The sequence below is a fragment of the Schistocerca piceifrons genome, chromosome 1 (genome assembly GCF_021461385.2).
Source record: "Schistocerca piceifrons isolate TAMUIC-IGC-003096 chromosome 1, iqSchPice1.1, whole genome shotgun sequence".
Classification (NCBI taxonomy): domain Eukaryota; kingdom Metazoa; phylum Arthropoda; class Insecta; order Orthoptera; family Acrididae; genus Schistocerca; species Schistocerca piceifrons.
Window position 1 is genome coordinate 1,226,293,671 of NC_060138.1, and position 12,375 is coordinate 1,226,306,045.

At 46.1% G+C, this 12,375-nt stretch overlaps 1 protein-coding gene across 1 annotated transcript in view; it reads left to right on the forward strand.

Moving 5' to 3' along the window:
* The first annotated feature begins 286 nt into the window (after window positions 1-286).
* LOC124779577 (Down syndrome cell adhesion molecule-like protein Dscam2) overlaps window positions 287-12,375 on the forward strand; it is a 432,737-nt gene continuing 420,648 nt past the window's right edge. Inside the window, exon 1 of the mRNA XM_047253719.1 lies at window positions 287-473. Coding sequence (XP_047109675.1) covers window positions 287-473 — 187 coding nt within the window. The remainder of the gene's footprint in view (window positions 474-12,375) is intronic.

Genomic DNA, 12,375 nt, shown 5'->3' on the forward strand with positions numbered 1-12,375 from the left:
TTCATGATTTTCTGTTTTTGTGTCCTAAAAGTACGGAAGCAAGATAGATTCAGTAAAATAAAGCTAGGATGTTTAGATTTAGGTAGAATGGAGATACGCTATAATAACAAAGATGTGAGAAGTTTCCAAAAGGTAGCTCTAAAGCTATAGTTGTAACTGGCGGACCTCTCATCCGTCGATATAAAGATTAGCGTTCACACAGAAGTAGTTCCGGTCAATGTTAGTATTACTATTTTTTTTTACAAAAGAGTGAGTGGAAACATTCGACAGATAACAACAGCTGGATATGTTGGACGCATGGGAGAAAAGGGAAAGTGAGAGGAACAGGACCACAGCAGCCACGCAGCAGCTGGCAGCGTGGGTCAGAGCTGATCCGCCGCACACGTGTCGGACTGTCCCGGCTCTGTGGGTGCGTCGCGCGCTGACGAACCCCGCCCGCCTGCAGATCGCGCGGCCCCCAATCTGGTCGCCAGGCGCGCATGCATAATGCATGCGACAGCCGCCGCCGGCCGACACGGCGCACTTCCGAAGGGGACAGCGGACAGGCTAATGGCCCCCTGCCGGCGCGCACACGGCTGCCGTGGCGTCTCTAGCGGACACTGATCTCCGTGCCAGCGATTCCTACTGTCACCGAAGAATGTTGATCTGACGATGATCACTTTAGGAGGTTGAAACCGGACACAAAAAATAAAAATTAGCACCTTATATGCCGACATAACGTGTTTACTAACAAGGGAAACACCTCATTGCAGCTGGCCAGAGTGGCCGAGCGGGTCTACGCGCTACAATCTGGAACCGCGCAACAACTACGGTCGCAGGTTCGAATCCTGGCTCGGGCATGGATGTGTGTGATTTCAGGTTAGTTACACTACTGGCCATTAAAATTCCTACATCAGGAAGAAATGCAGATGATGAACGGGTATTCATTGGACATATATATTATACTAGAACTGACATGTGATTACATTTTCATGCAATTTGGGTGCATAGATCCTGAGAAATCAGTACCCACAACAACTACCTCTGGGCGTAATAACGGCCTTGATACGCCTGGGCATTCAGTCAAACAGAGCTTGTACGGCGTGTACAGGTACAGCTGCCCATGCAGCTTCAACACGATACCACAGTTCATCAACAGTAGTGACTGGCGTATTGTGACAAGCCAGTTGCTCGGCCACCATTCACCAGACGTTTTCAGTTGGTGAGAGATCTGGAGAATGTGCTGGCCAGGGCAGCGGTCGAACATTTTCTGTATCCAGAAAGGCCCGTACAGGACCTGCAATATGTGGTCGTGCATTATCCTGCTGAAATGTAGGGTTTTGCAGGGATCGAATGAAGGGAAGAGCTACGGGTCGTAACACATCTGAAATGTAACGTCCACCGTTCAAAGTGCCGTCAATGCGAACAAGAGGTGATCGAGACGTGTAACCAATGGCACCCCATACCATCACGCCGGGTGATATGCCAGTATGGCGATGGCGAATACACGCTTCCGATCTGCGTTCACCGCGATGTCATCAAACACGGATGCGACCATCATGATGGTGTAAACAGAACCCGCATTCATCCGAAACAAATGACGTTTTTCCATTCGTGCACCCAGGTTCGTCGTTGAGTACACCATCGCAGGCGCTCCGGTCTGTGATGCAGCGTCAAGGGTAGCCGCAGCCATGGTCTCCGAGCTCATAGTCCACGCTGCTGCAAACGTCGTCGAACTGTTCGTGCAGATGGTTGTTGTCTTGCAAACGTCCCCATCTGTTGACTCAGGGATCGAGACGTAGCTGCACGATCCGTTACAGCCATGCGGATAAGATTCCTGTCACCTCGACTGCTAGTGATACGAGGCCGTTGGGATCCAGCACTGCGCTCCGTATTACCCTCCTGAACCCACCAATTCCATATTCTGCTGTTTCTGTATGAGAAATCGGTTGGAAACTTTTCTCATGTCAGCACATTGTAGATGTCGCCACCGGCGCCAACCTTGTGTGAATGCTCCGAAAAGCTAATCATTTGCACATCACAGCATCTTCTTCCTGTCGGTGAAACTTCGCGTCTGTAGCATGTCGTCTTCGTGGTGTAGCAGTTTAAATGGCCAGTAGCGTATTTATTACAGGCTATCGATGTCTGACGTCACTGCTGTAAAACTTTTAATTGGCCCTCTAATATGATTGGCTAGTCATGACGTAAGGTAAGATAGAAGAAAAGAGGCTATTCCCGGATGTCCATGTCTTCAACGATTGGTAGCTGTCCGCCAATCAGCATTCGGCTTCTGGCCGGCAAGTTTTCCTCCTGGTGTGCGCGGAAGTGGACTGACGGTTGCTCTACAGCTATTTGTGCAGATACCTCCGTGTCCCGTGTAGCTTCTGCCCCGCGACCGCTTGCTGCCCGTTGGACTGGGATGGCCGGCAGCCAGGACGCCGGGAGTTTGTAGCCATCTTCTCTGTTGATGTTATCAGGCTGCTTAATAATTTCGATCGCCTCCCGTATTTTGCGTACTCGCATCCACGATTCTTTCGCCAGTACTCGGGCTTCCTGGAACCTGATAGGTTGTCCACAGTCACGGTGGTGTTCCGCTATCGCCGATTTATTATGTTGTTGAAATCGTACGTAGCGTTCGTGTTCTGCTACTCGTAAGCTGACAGGCCTCCCTGTTTCTCCTATGTTGGCAGCTCCGCACTCACACCGCAGTTCGTAAACACCTGCAGTGTTAAGTTTGTTGACTACATCCTCGGTGGAACCTATCATTTCGTGGATACTGTGACTGCTTCGAAAAATCGGTTTGAAACCTCGACGGTGGAGGACGTTGCCTAGCCGTTCACTGACGCCTTTTACATATGGTAAGTGCACCAGTGGAAGCCTCTCTTTGCCAATTAAAAGTTTTACAACAGTAACGTCAGTCATCGATAGTCTGTAATAAACAGAAGCACCTATCCCCATGCAAAACCAGTCGTGCCCTGAGAAAGGCCGTTGCAATTAGGCCGAAACGACGGTTTCAGTTTATTATTGTTGTTAGTTTTTAGCAATGACGCCGTATAATAACCAGAAGAATTTTAATCACTACGACACCGGCCGCGGAAGCCTACGAAACTCCTCATCGCATTCCCCTCAGATGTAGTGGTAAGAGGGTAAAGTGGACAGCCCGTCAAAAACTGAACACAGATCAAGCATGAAAACAGGAAGAAGGTGTACTGGACTGTCAAAAATAGAAACAGGGAACAGTCCAAGAACACGAAGTCCAATATGGAGCTACCTGGCAGATGAATGGCGTCGTCGTTAAGTGGTACGGCGGCACAGTGGCTCAGCGTGTTCGGTCACAGGGTTAGCTGCCGTCTGCAATACAATAACTGAGTGAATGGACGATCGGTGAACTTGATTGGGTGTCATGGGACGTCCGCCCTGAATAAATGCAACGAACAATGTCGAACAAAATGAGATTTTCAAAAAGTGCTTCGTTGTCGGACTGTCAAGCAGACGAGCCGTAATCAAACTTCCCTCCTGCAATTTTTTTTCCACTGTTCGCTGCGTTCAAATTTGTGTTTGTGTCGTGGCGTAACGTCAGTTTGCAACAGCGAACTGCAATACCGAACTATCAGTTTAATAAGTCACAGCTGCAAAATACTAACGCGAATTCTTTACAGACGAATGGAAAAACTGATAGAAGCCGACCTCGGGGAAGATCAATTTGGATTCCGTAGAAATGTTGGAACACACGACTTATCTTAGAAGAAAGATTAAGGAAAAGGAAATCTACGTTTCTTGCATTTGTAGACTTAGAGAAAGCATTTGACAATGTTGATTGGCATACTCTCTTTCAAATTCTGTAGGTGGCAGGGGTAACATACAGGGAACGAACGGCTATTTACAGTTTGTACAGAAACCAGATGGCAGTTATAAGAGTCGAGGGGCATGAAAGGGAAGCAGTGGTTGGGAAGAGAGTGAGACAGGGTTGTAGCCTATCCCCGATGTTATTCAATCTGTATATTGAGCAAGCAATAAAGGAAACAAAAGATAAGTTCGGAGTAGGTATTAAAATACATGGAGAAGAAATAAAAACTTTGAGGTTCGCCGATGACATTGTAATTCTGTCAGAGACAGCAAAGGACTTGGAAGAGCAGTTGAACGGAATGGACAGTATCTTGGGAGGAGGGTATAAGATGAACATCAACAAAAGCAAAACGAGGATAATGAAATGTAGTCGAAATAAGTCGGGTGATGCTGAGGGAATTAGATTAGGAAATGAGACACTTAATGTAGTATGGGAGTTTTGCTATTTGAGGAGCAAAATAACAGATGATGATCGAAGTAGAGAGGATATAAAATGTAGACTGGCAATGGCAAGGAAAGTGTTTCTGAAGAAGAGAAATTTGTTAACATCGAGTATAGATTTAAATGTCAGGAAGTCGTTTGTGAAAGTATTTGTATGGAGTGTAGCCATGTATGGAAGTGAAGCGTGGACGATAAATAGTTTAGACAAGAAGAGAATAGAAGCTTTAGAAATGTGGTGCTACAGAAGAATGCTGAAGATTAGATGGGTAGATCACATAACTAATGAGGAGGTACTGAATAGAATTGGGGAGAAGAGGAGCTTCTATCACAACTTGACTAGAAGAAGGGATCGGTTGGTAGCACATGTTCTGAGGCATCGAGGGATCACCAATTTAGTATTGGAGGGCAGCGTGGAGGGTAAAAATCGTAGAGGGAGACCAAGAGATGAATACACTAAGCAGATTCAGAAGGATGTAGGTTGCAGTAGGTACTGGGAGATGAAGAAGCTTGCACAGGATAAAGTAGCATGGAGAGCTGCATCAAACCAGTCTCAGGATTGAAGGCCACAACAACAACAAAGGAAGGAACCTGTAATGCAAGTTGATCATGTACAACTTCTAAATTAGCAGCCGATAGGAAGTGGCTTCCGGATGGGAACAGCAAACATTCGATGACAAGGTGACAAGTCAACCGAATCTTCCACCGGAAAACAATCTGGTGCTGATGAATTCTTCTCGGGTTATCAGACGAGTGGTAGTGTCGTCTTGTCACAACGTTTCAATGAGTTTCGTACCCATCATTTTCTGAATTCGTCAGAAACGTTGCGACAAGACGACGCCACCACCCGGCTGATAACCCGAGAAGAATTCACCAGTGGAATACACCGAGAAAGACTGCAATCGCATACAATCTGGTGCGCCATACATGGCATTAGTGACAGTACGTGTATCATAAGACAGGAATCTCTTACCGACGCACCTAATTTGTACGCGCCTCCTTGCCCCATTTAGGTGAATGTGACCACTCCCAAGGAAATAACATAGTAGTTTATTACATGAGCTACAACAAATGAACCCAACAGTTTCACAATCACACAGGTTATTTCTGCTCTGTCAAACCATACGTTTTTAACGTTTTTGAAGTTGCATTCCGTTTTGGAAGTTTTGACTGATGAATTCCTTTGTTGAAACACAGTTCACATGCGTTTATTTGTTGTTTTCATTTCTGAGAGGGGTCTATCTGGTATCTTGCCTGTTCTCACTGTTCATCACATTTACTTGCGACGGCAATGTATTCTTACCACACGACTCGTATTCTATAACCAGTGTGCAGTATAACAACTGCCAAGACTACAGAGACAGAATAAGCATTTCAAGGACCGGACGAGCAGTTAATAATGTGAAAAAAAAACGACAGAAGGGAGTTCTGAACCCGGCTTGCCCGTCTTGCATTCCAACAGCGTGATGATTTTTTAATCTTATTCGGTATTGTTCGTTTTGTTTGGTCTGGGCAGACGTCACATGGCATCCGTTCAAGTGGATGGTTGAATCCTACACTCATTTTTTTTATTACAGAGGACAATCGGCCCTCTGACCGAAAACGCTGAGCCACCGTGCCATAAGCCATTTAACGACAACGCTGTGGCTGTTCTGTTTCGCTCTGCGAGGTGCCGGGGCTAGCAGTGTATTTAACACTAAATTCTAGAATCTACATATGTAAATGATGCTCTAAGCCCCCCCCTATTCTAACTCCGACTTTTGCTGTTGCACAAGGATTAAAAAATATACGCGAACTGACTGTAATCAACCCTGCAAGTGGAGTAGAAAAGAGTTTGGCACCTGCAATAATTTAATTTGATAAATAAGTTAAATAAAGGAAGGTTTCATAAACGTAGTGAGAAATGATGGGTTGCTCTACCGATTAACAGAATGAAAGTTCTGTCCAAAATAACAATATGATTTATTAACACTAAACACAAAATAATAAACAAAAACACATGAATTCTAATTTATAATACATCAAATTGGCTCAAATTGGATACTCAAACAAACGCTGTGAAGGTGAAGTTGTCCCAAAACTAGATTGTGAGGTTTATGATGAAGTGGTATGTGGAGCCAATTCCTTGCCACTCAAATCTTAAGAGAGACACACAGCTAACCCAACATTAATTGCTGCTACTCAAGACAGAACAAAGTTAGAAATAGACAAACAGGCACGCTCTGCTGAGCTCTGATTATCACCTAGGAAAATCCCTATCTGCCGGTGCTGCGGACATACATTACCAAACTGTCTTCTTAACTGCAAGAACACGATCTGGCGTACCGGAGGCGATGGCTGGTTGCTTCGACGTCCTCGACCGAAAGGCGAGAGCTGACTACCTGGAGCATCCGTACAGGCCGAACACACAACATTCCCGCCCCCACGACAGTGGCCGTGGTTAAACGTTCCAATCAGCACCTCGAAAACCGGCGGAAAATTCCACTCCATTGCCGGAGCACTACCATTCCACCAATGGAGATTCTTGGCGCCAATTTCTGCGCTGATTTTGCTACGTCACGGACCTACCCCCTGAGCAAGTCAATCACAGTTACTATTTTGCAGAAAGCGCGGGAATTTTCCCGCCACAACTGCCTGGGTACACAAGTCATTCCCACGCCTCGCTGGTAGCCCGCCAGAAAGTGTTTTCGCTAAGATTCTGCGAAGTAACGGAACCTCTAGCCCAGCCGCTACTTCAGACCCGGGCGGGCGTGTCTCTTGACAATGTCGGCGTCTGCAAAGCATTCAGTCGACTTCCTCATACCCGTCGGCTTAGCAGAGCCCGCCTGTCACCGGACTACCCGGGTGACGAGAGACGCTGCGTGGGAAGTCCGTGTGTGAAGGAATAGCGACTTTCCACCGCATGCAATTAGAGAGGAGAATCGTAAGATAGAAATATGAGAGGGGGCTCATGCCACCTCTCAGCTCGATGTTGCACTTGTTAACCTTGGACGTTCACTGTTTCTATTTTACATTTTGTTATAGTTTTGTACACCTTCTTCCTGTGTTCATCCTTGAACTGGGCGATTTTAACACTAAATTTGATGGGGTGCAATGGGGAGGTTCCGTTGTAGGTTACTGACTGTAGCTGTTCATAAAACCACGTACACACTTCTGAACGAAAGTTTTTGTCTAGCTTAAATCCAACCCTGACGCTTGACAGAAGCCCTTTGAAACGCAGCACTGTTTGCGGATGTCTAGGCGTTCTTCTAGACCAGAAAGAGAACTTTTTACAGCGTGTAAAACAGAAGGCTGTTAAAATTATAGATAAAATTGCCGTGCTGGCACTGCTGACTGTAAATTACTGTTCCATATAGTGAAAATGGAAATGATCGTATGGCATTGTTGGCCAGGAGGCCCCATGCGGGGGAGTTTGACCGCCGTATTGCAAGTCCTTTTTAGTTGACGCCACTTCGGCGACTTGTGGGTCAACGATGATGAAGGACACACAACACCCAGTCCCCTGCCGGGAATCGAACCCGGGCTCCTTGCGTGGTAGGTGGAAACGCTACCGCTACTCTACGGAGGAGGACGATCTATGTAGTGCGGTCATATCATGAAGCCATCTTCGAAGCTATTGTGGGCATCGCTGGCAGAGTCTGGGCGTATTGCCTTCGATTGGAGAGAGCTACAGAGGAATACGGCATTGAATTCCGCAGAATGTACGTCTGGCGATCGTCGGTGTCTTTCGCACTACTGTCGATGATTTACTGGTGATTCACGCGATATGTCCGATGGATATGTTACAGGACTGCATTGTAATGGATGGGACGTCAAGAGAATACGTACGAAATCGCAGGAGCTTCTATTAGCCGTAAGACACTTACTAGACTGGAAATTAGATGATGGCAGTCAGACCAGGATAGACAAACAGAAACAATTCAAAAATTTGAAATGGTACTGTCATTCCACTCTCCGCCCCCGGTAGCTGAGTGGTCAGCGCGACAGAATGTCAATCCTAAGGGCCCGGGTTCGATTCCCGGGTGGGTCGGAGATTTTCTCCGCTCAGGGACTGGGTGTTGTGTTGTCCTAATCATCATCTTTTCATCCCCGTCGACGCGCAAGTCGCCGAAGTGGTGTCAAATCGAAAGACTTGCACCCGGCGAACGGTCTACCCGACGGGAGGCCCTAGTCACACGACATTCACATTCTACGGCGGAGTACGCCTGTCCTGTTTCGTGTAACTCAACTCACGCCAAACATGTAGATTTAGCCTCAACGACACATGCATATTTATAACAGGCTGTTTAAAATGTATTGCGTGTGGCTTTACCACGTAGGACGAATATCTCCATCTTATGTTCGAAGAGACGTAACTGCAAGCAAGGAAAGGAATAAAATGAAGCAGAAGATGACTCATCCATTGCATAGACACGAAATCCAAGTAAAAAGGCTGCAATCCAGGAAGAGCTTTGTCAGATTATCAGACGTACTCACAAACACAGATGAAATAGGCAGATTTTCATTGTGGAGAGCTAAGGACCCCTTTCAGCTTGGCTGTATATGGGTATTGAAAAATCTGCTACCCAATAATGACAAGGGATGACTGACATGATGCCATTGAATAGATTGAGATCAGGAGTGGACAAATCCTGGACTAACATGGCAAGCTGGAGCCATGACAAAGAAGACAAAGCCAAGTGCGACTGAAGGGAAGATCGGCCAGCTAAACATATGCTTCAGTGTCGGCTGTGTCCAAGCTACTGCATGGAAGATGACTCGAATTATTCCTAAGAGAATGCGCTAGAAGTGGCCAAATTTTATATACTGTAATGTTTGTTAACTATGTAAATGTGTACGTTCCTGACACGAGAATAGTTACTACTACAAACAGAGGAGTAAAAATAATGCCTGCAATTCATTTGGTGAATTAAACAGGGTTTTCAAAACTAAATTTTCTATATGTTTGAGAAGGGAAGATTAGTTCCTTTTCTAGCAGTGACACATTGACCGTCAATGCGAAAACCATTCAAAAATGTGACTTCCTCAGCGAGCAGCGTGGAGAGATGGGTGATGGGAAATAGCAAGAGTGACAGTGAAACAAACTAATCATGGAACTGACTGGAGAGGAAGACGTAATCGTGACCAATGAAAGTGGAATGGGGGTGGACGGAAAATGTAGCCCGTGAATCGGTGGGAAAGTGCGATCAAAAACATAAATGTATTTCTAAATAGGAGTTGCAATGTATTCGTTCGGTTTGCCACAGCAAGACAGCAGCACAGGTATTATGGCAACACAGGTGTTACCGAAAACTAACAAAGACCTGAATATAACGGGTAGAGGTTACATGCGTCTGCAATATTGTCCAGTTCATTGCTTGGTAAACATGTCGTTTTCCCAAGGACAAAAATTTTTCATTATTGAATAGTAAGTCCCCTGTCGTCCGTATGCACATGTTGTGGACGCTGAAGTACCGAACAATTTAACAATAAAGATATTAATTGCACGTTTTCGGGAATGCGGATAAGTTACCCACAAGAAGAGAACTGGGTGGTCGGCCCGATCTCAGATTTCGCTTGGTAGTGTTCAAAAATCGATACAGAAGTTAAAATTACGTGCTTATCATGTTTGTAGTGTGTATAAACTGAAAACGGTGGATAGAGCAAAGTGTCGGTGTGCTCTACGTGATTTCGCTCATTTGTTATCAATCATGAAATCGTGGAAGTGGACCGTGTTTTCTTCATTGATGAGGTGTGAATTCACCTTAATGGATACTTGAGTAGCCGCAACTCAAGAAAGTGGTGAACAGCAAAATGTTTCTTGAAAACATGAAAGGTGGCACGACACTCTCTCACTTCAACACACTGTTATTTTAATGTTCATATTTTAGGTCATGATCTCGATGTTTCGCAGTACTAAATTTCGTATTTGTGGTTTACGACTTTTTTACACGAGTAATTTGTGGACAGAATGTTCTTATAACTGCGTGTGTTACCTGTAGAGAACTTCTGCCTGAGAGGTTGTACTGAAAGTGATGGAGAACAGGGAGAGAGATGATATGGGGGCCATAAATGATGAATGAAGCGACCTGGTTGTGAGAGTGATTCTGGGAAGCAGAGCTCAGTGGATCGTAACTGCAGAGGGACGTCTGGCAGAAGCCCTTTCCTCCTTCTGCTCAGAAACGGACACAAGTGCGCCGGTTCACAAAGCAATTTACTTAGGCCGGGCGGCAGTCCGTCGTGAAGGCAGCCAGTTGGCAGAAGGTGGATGGAGGAAGCCATTTAAGAGACACTGTTGTAAAATGAGTTTTAGTGTAAACAGTGGGAAGGTCATAAAACTGTGTGAATTCTTATGGTAGAAGCTGGGACGATACAGACAGAGCAGTTGATGTACACTACTGTCCATTAAAATCGCTACACCAAGAACAAATGAAGATGATAAACGGGTATTCATTGGACAAATATATTATACTAGAACTGACATGTGATTACATTTTCGTGCAATTTGGGTGCATAAATCCTGAGAAATCAGTACCCAGAACAAACAACTCTGGCCGTAATAACGCCTTTGATACGCCTGGGCATTGAGTCAAAGAGAGCTTGGATGGCGTGTACAGGTACAGCTGCCCATGCAGCTTCAACATGATATCACAGTTCATCAAGAGTACTTCAAATAGTTCAAATGGCTCTGAGCACTATGGGACTTAACATCTGAGGTCATCGGTCCCCTAGAACTTACAACTACTTAAACCTAACTAACCTAACGACATTACACACGTCCATGCCCGAGGCAGGATTCGGACCTGCGACCGTAGCAGTCGCGCGGTTCCGGACTGAAGCGCCTAGAACTGCCGGCACGGTAGCTCAGCGTGTTCGGTCAGAGGGTTTAGCTACCCTCTGTAATAAAAAAAACTTAGTGAACGGATCAGCGAACAACCTGAACAAGTGCCATCGGACGTACGCCATGAACGAAGTCTACGAGCAATATAGAACAAAATGAGATTTAAAAAAAAAAAGATCCGCTTGGCCACAACGGCCGGCATCAAGAGTAGTGACTGGCGTATTGTGACGAGACAGTTGCTCGGCGACCATTGACCAGACGTTTTGAATTGGTGAGAGATCTGGAGAATGTGCTGGCCAGGGCAGCAGTCGAACATGTTCTGTATCCAGCAAGGCCCGTACAGGACCTGCAACATGCGGTCGTGCTTTATCCTGCTGAAATGTAGGGTTTCGCAGGGATCGAATGAAGGGTAGAGACACGGGTCGTAATACATCTGAAATGTAACGTCCACTGTTGAAAGTGCCGTCAATGCGAACAAGAGGTGACCGAGACGTGTAACCAATGGCACCCCATACCATCACGCCGGATGAGACGCCAGTATGGCGATGACGAATACACGCTTCCAATGTGCGTTCACCGCGATGTCGCCAAACATGGATGCTACCATCATGATGCTGTACACAGAACCTGGATTCATCCGAAAAAATGACGTCTTGCCATTCGTGCACCCAGGTTCGTCGTTGAGTACACCATCGCAGGCGCTCCTGTCTGTGATGCAGCGTCAAGGGTAACCGCAGCCATGGTCTCCGAGCTGATAGTCCATGCTGCTGCAAATGTCGTCGAACTGTTCGTGCAGATAGTTGTTGTGTTGCAAACGTCCCCATCTGTCGACTCAGGGATCGAGACGTGGCTGCACGATCCGTTACAGCCATGCGGATAAGATGCCTGTCATCTCGACTGTTAATGATACCATGCCGTTGGGATCCAGCACAGCGTTCCGTATTACCCTCATATTCTGCTAACAATCATTGGATCTCGACCAACTCAAGCAGTTATGTGGCGATAAGATAAATCGCAATCGCGATAGGCTGCAATCCGACCTTTATCAAAGTGGGAAACGTGATGGTACGCATTTCTCCTCCTTACACGAGCCATCACAACAACGTTTCACCAGGCAACGCCGGTCAACTGCTGTTTGTGTATGAGAAATCGGTTGGAAACTTTCCTCATGTCAGCACGTTGTAGGTGTCAGCACCGGCGCCAAACTTGTGTGAATGCCCTGAGAAGCTAATCATTTCCATATCACAGAAGTAGATGTTCTTCCTGTCGGTTAAATTTCGCGTCTGCAGCAT